This window comes from Rhea pennata, chromosome 7 (genome assembly GCF_028389875.1).
Source record: "Rhea pennata isolate bPtePen1 chromosome 7, bPtePen1.pri, whole genome shotgun sequence".
In the NCBI taxonomy this organism is placed as follows: domain Eukaryota; kingdom Metazoa; phylum Chordata; class Aves; order Rheiformes; family Rheidae; genus Rhea; species Rhea pennata.
In genome coordinates, this window is record NC_084669.1 from 32,938,217 (window position 1) to 32,952,875 (window position 14,659).

The following is a 14,659-nucleotide window of genomic DNA, read 5'->3' on the forward strand; positions in this document are numbered from 1 at the left end:
TCTAATGCTGAGCAAACCCTAATCATAAATAAATAAAAAAATAAATTTAAAAAGCATGTCATTTTCCAATGCTGAATAAAATGAAAATGAGCAATGGCAGCAGCAGAAAGATGTAACACGATGCCATGCCTTCTTACCTGACTTTTGGACTAAAGCAATTTACAGTGGAAAAGAAACAGGAGAAATAGAAAGCAAAGAATCAGACGGGAAAAGCAAGATGTTATGACTGGATGATTTACATATTTAATGTGCTTATTTCTTAATGTTACACTCAGAATCTGTAGTAGAAACATTCACAGAATACTTTTTGCTAAATGCAATACTTGCCATGAAAAACACTGTGCTTATCTCCTCTGAGCATAACATGTATGCAATGTAAAAAATGAGCTACGTAGCAACAAATAGTAATGGCACTGCTAAAGTCAAAAGCATGGGAACATTAGATTTCTCTTAAAGAAAAGAAAACATAAAGCCAAACCCTCAGATCTAGCTAACAGATCTGGACTGTGAAATTCTGCTCTCCCACTCACACAGCGAGAGTTTAAATGTGTGCAGGAAGAGCCCCGTAATGAGTAAAACGTGCCTGTGAACCAGCGAGCCCAGTTCTGCACACAAACTGCATCCGCCCCTGCTCCGCAGTGCTTCAGAATCTACCACAAACTGATAGCACTGAATGATGACCCTGCTCACGCTAACTTCTGCCTAAAAACTGAATGTTAGCCTTGTTAATTAACTTTGCAAAGGCATAAGATTCTCCCTTCAAATACCTTTTGCTAAAATTATAGCTAGTGGTCTATTTTAAGAGCACTTTGGCATTCCTCCTACATGTACTATCAGGTGAATACTTATTAACTTACCTAAGAACTGTAAGTGAAGCAAAACATGGCTGGGCATTATTAAAGAGCAAACTGATACTGCATTTCTAAAGGAGCTACAACAAACAAGACTGAAGGGTAGACTTCTAAGCTTTACCTTATGGGAGGTGCCACTCACAGTTAGACAATGAAATCACTTTTTAAAACAGATCTTTAAACTATTGCATAGGAAAAAGTCCTCAGGACTACAGCTTATGAGGTTTAATTATTAGCTTCGGTACAATTCAACTGTCAGTAAACACACTGCAAATCCACAACTGTGGAAGTAATCTCCGCTCATACAGCTTTATTTGTTTTGAGCAATGCACAGTGCAGGCTTTTAGCAATATTAAAAGAAAAAATCTAAACATTGATCTGGAAACACAGGAGTTGAAATCAACAGTAGTCAGACATTATAGTAAATCTACAGTGTTATATTGAATACATGTTCACAGAAATTTTTACTGCTTTTTTGATTTTTTTTTTTATTTAACATTGGCTCTCTGTTTGGTTATTCACTAAACCTCTAAAGAAATAAAAGCACTAAAATAGCCAAACGATGGTCATTCAGTTTTTCTGGTGTTTACATTCTTTTGCTAAATTAGGCCATTAAGAAATACTCAAACGCGAGTATCAATTTGACAGGCAGCAGTGAAATGGACCTTGTTTCTGCCAGCTGTTCTAGACTAGCTTTTAGAGAGGTTGCAAACTGCTAGCCAAGAGGTTCTTTTGAGATGTCCAGAGCATGAACAGACACCAGAAAAAATGAATAGCTGATTTTCTGTATCATTGCCATCAGAAGCCAGCATGGATAAAGAATATGAAACAAAACAGCAATGAACATATGCTTTAAATATGTAGCAATATCATAACACGGAAGTCCACCCCCTCTACTTCGTTTCAAAATAGACTCCAGCTTTGTGTGAAATAACGCACTTGGTTTGTGAAAGTTTGCAACTGTGGTGGCACACAGCCGAGAGAAGCAGCAAATACAGTACCTGGCGGAGCGGGCTCCGAGGCTGAAGCCCATGTATCCTTCAGCAGGCAAAGAATCATCGCCCAGCTCTTTTAGGTCCTGTGGTCCAAGATACTTGTCTGTATCACCTGTCATTGCATCCTCACCTGCCAGTATAAAAGTCAAGCTGAAATCAGGAGCTCCATGTATTGTGAATGTTTGTGTGCTCAGTAATTCATAATGCCCTTTCCCTGCTTGCCACCAAGTAATCAATCCCGGCACTCCCGCTCTCCCTCAGGCTCTTTCCATACAGAACGTCAGTTATCCGCCCTCTGAACAGGTCTGAGAAAATAACTTTATGGGAGCCAATGTAAGGGGCTAAACTTCCCCTTGCCATAAATCCAGTAAATCAAGTTATACGAGTGATGACTTGTGCCCATTTATTTAAGCAAGCTAAAGGGTTCTGCACTTTGCACCATCGCATGCACCTTTTCTTTCCCTACTAAAAAGTGCCACTTGACAAATTAAAGTTGGGTCATTCCATATGCTAAAAACATTAGCCTTGAGCTACAGTCTGTTTGCCCATTAGCACTGAAAAGCGCAGCAAGCTTGAATGGCCGCCGGGTAAAAGAGGAGGCCCTTAGATATTTTTCAGTAAGTTTTGCAAGTTTGAATTTAAGAGCGTGTTTTTATGAACTGCTTTACACAGCCCACCCCCAAGCAGATCAGTTGATTAAGATAAGGCAAATACTTCATCAAGCCTCTCCATCACACAGCTTGCTGGGGGAGCACAGGCACCAGGAAAACACCAAGGGGAGCGGAACAAAGCCAAGGAAGTGCTCCCACGCTCCGGAGAATCAGCATTCACCAGACCAGTGCTGTTAACTCACTCATCTGAAAGCTTCAGATATGTTTGGCACACGGATGTTAACAAAGAAGTAGATTAGTTTTTTTAGAAAAAATGAAAGTAAGAAAAGTTAAGTTGTCAGAGAGGAAGGCAGTTGCTGCAAAGGGTTAACGGAGCAGTTTGCTCTCACCACCAGCATTTGCATACCATTACATCATACCAAAAACCTACATTCCTGCACTGACAGAGCAAGCCGAAAATATGCCTTACACGGCTGTACCATTTCCACCCCCCCCCCCCCCCCCCGCCCCGGTCTCCTCTACAACGCGGAGCAGGGGAGCTGCCTGCGAGTCCCCTGCTTGCCTACGCTCACACCCTCCGCTCTGCTCTGAGCGAGTTCCAGGCGTGGAAAAGTTGCGCAGGAGGGAAGTTTAGGTACGCGACTCCAAAAGCTCAGCTCTATTTTTCCAATTCTTTCATTCAGTGGAGCTCAGAGCACTTTCCATTCACTTCACTCAGGAAACCGCAGGCGAGCTCTGGCTTTAAACTAACAATCAACTCCAAAAATACCCTTCCAGCCACCGCTCTGCGAACGGCAAAATAAACAGACCAACTTTCTCCTGCAACCCAGCAACAGTGATTATTTTAAGTAACAATTTTAAAGCTAAGATGTTAATAGTATACCATAAAGCATTAAATCCCCAGAAACAGAAACATTAATATATTAAGTTAAACTTTAAAAAGTCTTACTGTTTTGGAAAGCCATTTTCACCAGTCTGGTCTATAAGATTTTTTTTCCCTGGTGTTTCCAAGAATTCCTATTAGTCCTATTAGTCCTTAAGCAGTGATTTAGAGTTAATCTCCAAACCAGCACAAGCAAACTAATCCCTGTGGGTCATATTCGCTTTCCACACAACAACTGAGATCTTCTTAACATCTTGATCTCTTCGTATGTATTTTAGGACATGTGCCTCTCTGTCCTCTCAACTCAGATCAAAGGTCTTTTCAAATACGAAACAAAACGAAAAATAATGACTACAGTTATTTGAAGTTAAAAAAGCCCCAGCAGTCCCTGCGTAACCCCTCCGCAGACATCCCCGTGCCGCTCCTCCCGGGCGAGCCCCGCCGCGGATCGCTATGTAAATGGCGCGCTGCGGGGGTGTCGCCCCGCCGCAATCTGATGCCGCGCCGCAACGGGCTGGGGCCGGGGCCGCGGGGGCGGCTGCACGCGCACACACGCGCGCGCACACATGCACACGCACGCACACATGCACGCACCCCCGGGGCCGCGGGGGCGGCTGCACACGTGCACGCACACACGCACGCACACCCAGTATGGAGAAATGCCCAGGACGTGAGGCACCCAGGAAAAAGCCGGCGTTGCTCCGGCCCTGTTGCAGCGGCCGTCCTTCGCTTCTGCTTGCCCTCGTGACGCGTGGCGTGTTGCAGACAGACGTTCCGCCGGACACACGGCTACCGCTGGGCTAACAATTCGCGCTGGACTACTATTGCAAGTGCCGGAGCCCGTCATAGTCCGTGTAAGGACGGCTGCAGTAGGTCCAAGCAAAGGCCTGTCTGTCTGAGCATATCCCGTCTCCCACAGCAGCCACAGTAGGGAAGAGCATGACATAGTGGAAGTCCTCCAGGACATTCTTCCAGCTGGCAGTGATTTGAAAATGGATTTTCTAAACCCACAGGAGATTTAGATAGCACTGGATGGGCATTTTTTTCTTCTTTAACTTCATCCAATTACATTCTGAACCTGTGCAAACCTTTTGCTTTCCCCACATGAAGGGTGTAGGTGTGCAAGGACTCCCACAGCTTAACTACACGTAGGTGAAGATCATCCCCTTCTGTTTAATTTGAATCTGTCTTTTCCTAGTTCATCTGATGCTCCCTAGCCCTATAATTCTGAAAGAAATGGTAAGCAGTCCAATCTCTACTCACTTCACCACCCATACAGTCTAAGCTATCACCCGTTCATCCTTTTTTTTTTCTGGGATGGACAGCCCTAGTCTATTTAGTCTCTTCTCCTGTGGAAGCTGTTCCCTACCTCTGAGCACCTCTCTACCTGCTTTGTCATCCTTTCCCATGGTTTTCTCACTTTTGCTATGATACCAAGCAGTATTACAGATGAGGGTGTCTCAGTTTTCATGAAGTCCTGCTGGGCAATTTTACTAAGGTCTCCTTAGCAGGAAGCAAAGGACCATTTTTCCAGCTCTGCTGGGCCACTCGCTTTCTGTCTGATACTTACAGAGCTGGGAACTGCCAGAGCACGTTTAGATGCTCTTTCAGAGGCCAGTGAGAAGTAAAAGCTCTCTGGCACCAGAAAAGAAGGCCTCATGTGGCTTGGGAAAGCCCCAGATAAAATGTAACTGTAGTCTGGGATCCATGGGGGCATTTGTCATTAGCTTTGCTAAAGACAACTGTAGCTTTCACTACTCCCCCATCACTGTCTGATCAGACTTCTCTGATGGTAGAACAGGCACAGCCCCACAGAAGAGAAGGATGCTCCTATTTGTACCCAAGGGCCTGGCTTCACACAAATATGGACAAATGCCAATACCAAACCACTGAACCTTTTATCAAGCTGTAAAAGGTTATGGAGATAAAATCTCAGACAACTCTGATCATAAAAATGTAATAAAGCAACCCCTTCCAAAACGATCCATCGCTTCCTTCACAATACACTACATGTTGAAGAAAGATGACGTTCATGAAGACTTTCCTAAGGGTTCTTAAATGCTCTCTGCCACTGCAACAGCCCAGCACCTACTCAGGGATCCTATGGTATGAGCTCCTGGCCTATGAGGACATCTGCCTAATCTGCCAGGGATTGATTAGCATCATACTTACTCCTACTGAGATAGGAATCTCCACTAAATGGGTTTAAAATGGTGTCCTTACCCACACCAAAAAATCTGTTGTTATCTACTGAAGACTCAATAAAAAAAAACTAAAAGCTCAACATTGTTTCTCAACACTCATACCACTTTCTCCTTCTTCAGTCATAAAGTTTGCTCCCTCTTTGCACCAGTTTCTTTTGCTTGCACCTCCTTAGCCCCCAGAACAGCAGCAACAGCTTTCGGGGGGGCTTCGTGGCAGAGCTAATTACTGTCTCATCTCGCTGATGAGAGCCGTGCCAGCTCCTGCTCCCTCAGCGAGGCTGAGGCGGGTGCCTCTGCCGGGACCCACGCACCCAAGCTGGGCGTGCGGCTGCCAGGAAGCACCAAGCTCAGGCAAGGCTTGGGCTGTGCTGCTGCATCAACAGTTCCTTGCTCCCTTCCAGCCCCACGGCTGCAGGGTGCTTCCCTGGGGCGCCCAGCAGTCGCAAGGCACATGGGATGCAAGCCTGCGTCTGGAGATGGTAAGAGGAAAGACCCAGCTTTTGTACGCTCAGGTTTCACATTTATAAGATATGTAATCTCTTTAAGAGCAAACAAGAAAAGAAAAGAAAGAAAAAAAGAAGTGGAGCACATTTAGTGTGTGCAGGAAACAGGAACATTTTATATTTCTACACAAACTTTCTGCTATGTGAGAACACGAACCTTCATTTTTTTCCCCACAAAATTACATTCAGGCCTTTCAAATTAATGTCCCCCCCCCCTTTTTTTCCTTCTTTTTTTACAGGGCAGCCGCTTTCCAACATTCCAGCATTTCCAGCACTTAACCTCATTCAGGCAGAATGTCCAGACTAGTCTGGGAAAAGGAAGAAATGATCTCCCTTCTCATCTAGTTTGACTCCAAACCAAACCATCCTCTGCAGGGAAGAGAAATTACACAATTTCCATGTAAATGCTTATTTAGCAGGCACAGCAAGACATATAAATACAAGGAAACATCTTCCTGCCATTTGTCTCTGAGCTGTGAGACTCTGGTTTCCAAGTCGTTAGTTTTTCTTACTATTTGACTTGGCTTGAAAGAGTTTTCTGAAGTGGGTATTTGCTCCTTGAAGTTTGTGGCTTGTTAAGAACTTTTTAAAAATAAGTTAGTCTCACTGAACAGCTTGGCTGATTACATTTGCTTTAAGTGAGCGAGGGAGAGCTTGGATCTGGGAGATAAATTTGTGCCCTGCTCTCACTTGGAAATGAGCTCTCTGGCAATGAGATTTGTCAGATTGCTTCACCATCTTGAGTGTATTTGTTTCCGCTAGCACAAGTGGATGCTTTATATATAAATACCCTACCAACGTTGAGGAGCTGTGGCAAAAGGCATTGGTAATTTTTATTGATGTGGAAGACACAAAAGGGAGATGGACCAGAGATTGTTACCTCAAGCCTCTGCAATTCATTGTATGCCTTGCACACTGGAATGCTTCAGCAAAGATTAATACCTATTTGAAAGCGCCTGTTCAGAGTTACGCTTTGAAAGTGACCTTGTAATATATAAACCAGTCTCTTTGCTCCCCTAGTAATAATACGGTTGCATAAGATATTCTCCAGCAAGGAACTGATTATATTTCCTATATTCTTAAACAGCTTTCTTTTTAAAAAAAATGTTTTGTTAAAGTGAGAGTTAGTGACTGGACAAAAACCTTCCACAGCTCTCTCCCATTGCTTCAGGCATTGCATTTGGCTTTAACAGAGGATGCCCTGCACTGAAGTCATGTTTTACATCTTAGGCTCTGATATTATGATTCCATACACGAGTGTTTCTCAACTGTACCACTCCTCAGGATGCAATGGGATAAAGCCATAGTGATTGCTCTATTAACTAATGTAACTATTGTGCATCACTGTTTAATACAATACAGTAACACTGTATTATATTTTGACCAATACAATAGCCTAAAAGAGTTATTTTGAAAACACAGGTGGATGGTAAGAACGTTATCCACTTGGAAATGCAGCAATGGGAACACAGTGACAAATTGAAAACAAAAGAAAAGCCTCAATGCATGAATTAAACAAGATTTAAACACAATGAGCCTAGCTAAAATAGTTTTTACTTCTTACTGTTAAAAGCTATAAAAATTGAAAGTACATATATTACTAGGCATGAAAATAAGAGAAACCAGCCACAAGAAAATTGCAACCAACCACTGACTTTCCTTACTACAGAAGAAAAAACTGCAGCTCTGATGCAGGCAAACAGGGACAAAACAAAAAGCCTTCAGCACACCGCCGCTCTTCTCTCCGTAAACTCAGACCTTCCTGCCTCTGGATTTGGTTTTGGGACCTAATCGCTCTGTGACACCTTCCACCACTTCCCGGCGAAACCCGCCAGCCCTCTGCCCACCAAGGACAGGAGGAAGGTCTGACCTGACAGGCGATGTGGTAGGGGAAAGGAAAGCACCTGCTGCAGCAAGGTATACTTGCAGTATTCCATACTGCCAAATCTCTCTCAACCCTAACGGGCCGCGCAGCGTCCTGCCAGCTCGGAGAGCCTGGGAGGCTTATTTACAGGTGCTGAAACCTTGGGGGCTCGTTGCCACTCGCACAGATTTCACCTCACTTTGCAGAACGGTACAGAAGAAATCTCAGTTACAAGGCACGTCCTGTAATCCTAGCACACACCAACGTTTCAAGTGCAGCACAGGAGCCTCTTTACACAGGACAAACATTATCTGATGTGGTTTTACTGCATATGATGTCTATACATTTTTCTTTTTTTCATCCTAAAAGTACTTTTTCAAAGCTAAAGGCTCATTATCAATTTAAATCAATTATTCCGGTGCTGAATCCACACCTGAATTCTTTTTACAAATATAACTCCATTCCTTCCACTGTTAGCTTTCACCATCTGCTATTTCTTTCAAAGTTTTTTTTATATTGGTCTCTTTTATCTGATACTTAATTTTTCAGTTACAATTACAAAACTATTCTCTTCTTTACAGAAGCAGCAGCAAAAGGACTGAGTATCCCAGGACAGTGGAAACAATTTGAGTAAAAAATTGAGAGCGAGAGATTCAGACAAAATTAGAGGATTATCAGCAATAGCTCAAAGAATTTTTGAAAGCATTCTCAATTATAAAGCAAAAATTATTGTTAGTGGGATAATAAGAAAAAATTATCCGAAGGATTAATTTCCAGAGAGTTGAAATAAAAGGAAGATGCTTAAGTTAAACATCACTGCAATACAAAAATGTACAAATACCTTCTTCAACATCTGACAAATATTCAGCATCACTGAGTATTTCAGGGGCATTGGCTTTACGAACTGCATGATTTAAATAAACAAAACAATCAAATAAAACAGACTATCAATATGTCAACAAAACAATCAACGTCAAACAATAATGAGTGTACAAAGATGATATCCAAGTAATACCGCATTTTTCTTTCTTTTTTCTTTTTTTAAATAAACTCTCCTTATAACAAGGAAAGACTGAAAAATAAGTGCAAGGGATTTTTTATTTTTTAATACCTTCATCATCAGACATGTCAAGAACTTCATTCATAGTTTCGGGTACATTCATTTTGTGCTTTTCTGTAACAGTCTGTCAAAGAAAAAAAAATCATTTCAGAGTGTAGGCATTGTTCTCCCTAAAATTAAAGTTATTTCAAAAACTAAATGCAAGATAGGCCATATCTTTATCTGAAATTAGCGAAATAAGATTTTATTTTGTTTCTTACTTACTTTCCTTTGTATACACGCATAAAACTTCACAGTAAAAGGGACTATCCTGATATAATACAAAAACATGCAATATTACATTAGTGTTTTCAACTGTATCCAAATTCTCACAGCAGAGAGCATGAACTGAAAGCCTAAAAGATTATATCACAAAGAAGGAACAAGTACACTAAATCCAAGAGATTCATGCCAAGGGATTTTAAAGGAACTCTTTGAATAGTCTTTGAAATTTTGAGCAGGAATATGTAATCTATATTAAACTATATAGCCCTTCCTTTTGAGGGAAGCATTTCTCCTTTACTATCAGAAAAATACTGATATTTAGGAGCAAGCTTAATGTATACGGTATTTTTCAGAGGTGCCTCAGTGTGAATTGTGTGTTTTTCCTACAATTGAGAACAATTTTAGCCACATGAAGGTGAAATGATTCCCCTAAAGAATTTTTGCTTGAAAGACATTCAAAGTGGTTCATTTTCATGGTGATATTTATTCATCGTGATATTATTCAGATGCAAAGAACAATATAAAAAAACTTAGAAGACAAAAAAAAAAAGAATGTTACGAATGCCCCAAATCTGTTCCTAGAATACACCTATACATCCCATGAATAACATCACATGCACTTTTTACTCTCCAGCTGCCATGCAGCACAACAAGCACCACTGAAGTATAAGGTCATGCAGAAGACTCTGCAGAGTTAGTATTCAAGGAGTGCTGTGAAGTTAAAAAAAAAAAAAAAAAACAAAAAACTTCCATGTTCATTTTATTTATTTATTATTATTCTACCACAATTACTTCTGATCCTTCCCATACAAATAACAAATCATTAACAAAGGTCAGGAGGACTAAACACCTTTTAATTCTTCATCTATTTTAAAATATTTCATTTTTGTCTGGCCTCATAAATAGTCACATGGCAGTTTATGTTTCTTGACTTACTGCCATCACCTCATGTAATGGAAGAGTTCCTGCATGCTCAAACATCACAGAACTTATAAAAATCCTCACATTTGTTTTGTGGGAATTACTTGCAAATCTTTTAAACATACTTCTGTTAAACTAGTAAAATCACAGGATTTTCTTTCAGGCAATATCAGATTTTTATTGGTGTTTGAGTATAAATCACAGTAAAATTAGCTATGTTCATCCCTGGTTTCATTAAATTTACCTTTGGGAGTTGTTTAGCCACATGCCTCAAAAAACAGTCTCAGTAGCTGAATTGAGTTTTTAAGTTCCTCAGCTGGAAATCAGATTTTATATCTAGGCTTCCAAAGTTTGGAAATTATACACTTGTGACTGATAAGCAGCATACTTCAGTTTTAAAAGAAGTTATTTCTGGGCTTCTCTTTAAGTAAAAGAAGAGCTATTTGAGATAGCACATGCTTTTCAGCGTATAAAATATTTTCCTAGGACAATTCAAAGCCTAGTCTACTTTCACTAACTCTTCTTCATCCGCAGAATATAACAAATGATCATTCTTCATCACGTGACACAAACACAGCTCATTAGTTCTGCAAGCTAAGAATGGACTTGTCATATTGGGAGTTCTTAGCATAAAAATATGATTTTACTTTTCCTGCAGCTATCTGGTTGTATTCTAGACAACCATTCAGTCTTTTGATACTCTGTATAATCTTGTTTAACTGATTTTTTAGGTCACAGAAGAATATTCTGAAATCTTTCTAGAAAGAAATTAATGCTTGGGAGAGCCTAAAGAGAGGCTGTAAGAAAGATCAATGATTTTTGGGGGCATATTCATTCGTATTGTTTTGAAATTTATCTTTTGTGCCATTCAAAAAGAGCAAAGTAGATTTTATGTAAGCTGCTGAAGTACAGAAGCAGCCAGGAAAGTCACAGTAAGAAAAGGCACATGAAGTAGCAGAGCTAAAATCTGCCTGTCATCCCAAATGCTCTTTGTATTGCAACCACCTGCTTGCACTAATAGACTACACAAATTGATGATGACAAAATATGAAACACATAGCAACAGTTTTCTGTCTCTGATATGCCTAAAAATAACACACACACACACAGAGACACATTTCCCTCTTTTTAATCAGGAATAAAAGAGTTAAAGAATGAAAAAAAGCCAATTTGGAGCCAAGGCTCTGGATTTATGTTTTTAGGACTACATTTTGTCTTTACCACCAGGGTGGTTCGTGGAGGCTCCTCGCCTCATGAAAACAATCTTCATAGAGCAATGTGGCAAAACTTTATTGAACAAAAGACCGTTTGAGAAATCTTTTGGATTCTATGAATCATAATTTTTCTTATAGCAGGTAATATTCGATCATTCCTACCCCTCGTATCTCTAGGCTAATGCTGCAACAAACCTTCCTGAGAGGCAAGACAGAGGGGGTTGACTTCATGTGTATGTAAGCCAACGGCAAGCTGCAGCTGCAGGAGCTGGCGAAGGCTGCTTGCAGCAGGCTGAGTAGGAAGCCCTAAATCACCTTTCAGAAGAGGCCAGAAACCATGTGACGAGATGTTCAGTGAATTCCAAACACTTTTTTCTTTGGCATAGCTGCTCTTAGATCAAATACAACCCAGTACACATCAGTCCCTTGGTAATCTGAACCCTCTCAAAAGGGAGAAGAAGAATCTTATCCAATGAAGTTTCCAGGATTTTTTTCCACTGTTGCCTCCATTTGTGAGTTTTGTGCAGCAAGCAACATGTGCATTAAACAAACATGCCAGCAATGACCGGTCAGTACTCTGTCTACTTTCTGCTCAGCTGGCAATCTCTGCACACATCCTAGTCAGGTTTACCACCTTAAAAATAATATTGCTCATATTTGACTGAATATCCACTTTACACTAGTGAAAGGAAATAGGCAGAAATTAGATTGAAATCTCAGTACAAGTCTAACTAACTAAATAAAGCCGAATACATTGGCCGAGGCAGGATTCTTCCATTCACTACTGAAATAAGCTGTACTTACAATTGTAGTCATCGTCTCTTCTGTCACCACCTTCAGTGTGTCAACAACTGAAATGTAGCCAAGTCGCTTAGCAATGGCAAGGGCAGTGTTTCCATTCTAACAATTGAAATATTTATAACAAGAACTCAGTATTAGCAAAGCTAAGCATAGAAACAGGCCTGTAGAAAAATGCACAATAAAGGCTGAGAAATGTTTGCATGTTACTGAAAAAAAATATATATATATATGGATTTGGAGTGGTATGGTAGGTAACTAAGTTTTTAACTCTTTATAGAAAGAAGTAAAATGTCAAATGTTTGCTCTTCTAGTTGCGGAAGAGATAATGGCACAGAGTTCATAGGTGCCTAGGGAAACGGGCTTCCTGTGCTCTCTTCCTCTCAACTCCTCCCACACTCTTCTCCCATTTCCGCTGCTGAAACACAGCTGTGGTACAACCCCGTGCACTGTGTGGAATGACTGAGCCCAGTAGGAGAGAAGCGGCCTCCCGTCTGCCCATGCCACCACACTTACCACCGTGAGCTCGTTGGGCGCCGCGCCGTTCTGGAGCAGGACGTTGATGATGTGCGTGTGCCCCTGCTGCGCGGCCTGGTGCAGCGGCGTGTACCCGTTCTGCAGGGAGAGCGAAACAAACGGCTGCGGTGTGCACTGCCCGCTCCTCACCTTGCCAAAGTGAAGCAAATGAAGGTGGAAAACTCACCTTCGTCTTGGCATTGACTTTCGCAGAATGTTGCAGAAGGAAGTTAACAATCTTTATATTTCCGTAGTGGCAACCAACGTGCAAAGGTGTGTATCCCATCTGGAAGAGAAGTAAGCAGGTAAAAAATGTGAATAACCCCATGGATTCCCTGACAAAAACAGACGTGAAACAGCACACATCCCCTATAGCTTTGTTCCTTTGGCCTACGTGAAAAACCTCCAGCCTTGAACATATTCCTTTGATGATGCTGGTGCGGTCCTCGTCTTTGTGAACCTCTCTGAATGCCTTGCATCTTTGTAATCTTCAGCACATGTGATGTTGAATAAAGATTTGCCTCTCTCTCCAATGCTCAGACTGTAGGGTTTGGGTCAGAGACTATCTTTTTAAATAAATGTGCATATATACCTTGCACAGTGGGGTTCACATATTTGATTGGTCTTACTACAGTATGATAATAAATAAGTAAATAATACTGACTTTCTAAAAATCAAGCATGCTGAGGGCTAAACTGTAACTAGCAGCTCATCCATTTTGCCTAAAACACCCAGAAGGTAAGCCTGAGACACCGTGACTGATCTGCCACCTTTAGCAGTACAGTATAACCCTATGGAAACTGAAATGCCTGCTGGCAAATTGAGGCTCTAAGACAAAAAGGTCTCATTTTTTCATGTGTCTGGCCTTGTGTTACACAAACTAGAAGAAGTTGCTTTTTCCTGACAACTGTAATGATGAGAAAGTCAAATGTTTCCTTTCTGTCCTCACTACCTGCTTTTTTTATTAGCAGATTGAAAATGTCTGAAGAGTATTGCAACAACATCTGGAAGCTCACAGGACATGAGATGGAAAAGCAAAGCAGGGAAGCTAGGCTCACCTACCAAATGTCATAGACACAACTGAATGACTTTTTATAGTAACGTATAATTATTTTTTCAGATTTTCCAAAAACTGAGCAGGTCACAGAAGACTCTTAACTATCTCTTCAAAACCTTAGCAAAAGGATAGTGAACAAGGAATCACTAAGTGGACTCTGCATTTTCTCAGGTTAAAACTCAGTCTTAAAATAATTCAAAGAGCATGTTGAAATCTTAATTTTATTAAACACTTCAATTAACAGTTAAAATTTAATACACAATGCAACAAAACAGAGGACTAAAGCTTACTCTCTCCTTCAGCAGCTGTCTAAACCCTGATCTTTACTGCACTATGCCATGAATTCCCTTCTACAAATGGTAAATACAAAGATTTTACACTTGCTACCTTCATAAATTGCTACAACAGTAATTGTTGGTGCTATTTGTTACTCGTGACCAGCTAGCTGCTCAAATCAAAGATGAAGGGACAACTTTTCCTCTTTCCCCTCTGATTGTGTGTGGCAGAAACTGGGAGGGCTTCGAAACCCTTGCCACGACATTTCCTGTTCACTGCTCTCGCTGCCGTGGTCTGTCATTCCCTACCGCAGGGGCGAAGGCGGAAGGCAGCTCCTTCCGAAGCCATCCGTGCCGCCGGGCCGGTCAGGTCCGGCAGCTGGAGACAGGCTCGCCGGGAGGTGACTTCCCTGCTGGAGGCATCGCACGCTGCCCGGGTAGCAATGTCGGCACCTGCCAGCCTGGCAGGCAAACACCAGTTTTCCTGTCCGAACTCTGATCTCTACGTGACAATATGCTGCCTGGCCATGAGACCGGGGATCTGGAGGCTTTTTTTTTTTTTTTTTTTTTTTTTTTTTAATTTGTAATAGCCTGTGGTCACGTCATGTCGTATTTGATGAGGCAGTGCCTACTGCAGTGCACG

At 41.4% G+C, this 14,659-nt stretch overlaps 1 protein-coding gene across 1 annotated transcript in view; it reads right to left on the reverse strand.

Moving 5' to 3' along the window:
• The window catches only part of ANK3 (ankyrin 3), a 204,877-nt gene that overhangs the window by 70,725 nt on the left and 119,493 nt on the right, over positions 1 to 14,659 (reverse strand). The window contains exons 19-24 of the mRNA XM_062580702.1: positions 12,872 to 12,970; positions 12,685 to 12,783; positions 12,175 to 12,270; positions 9,023 to 9,095; positions 8,753 to 8,815; positions 1,853 to 1,976 (exon numbers count right to left, since the gene is read on the reverse strand). Of these exons, the coding sequence (XP_062436686.1) occupies positions 1,853 to 1,976; positions 8,753 to 8,815; positions 9,023 to 9,095; positions 12,175 to 12,270; positions 12,685 to 12,783; positions 12,872 to 12,970 (554 nt within the window). The remainder of the gene's footprint in view (positions 1 to 1,852; positions 1,977 to 8,752; positions 8,816 to 9,022; positions 9,096 to 12,174; positions 12,271 to 12,684; positions 12,784 to 12,871; positions 12,971 to 14,659) is intronic.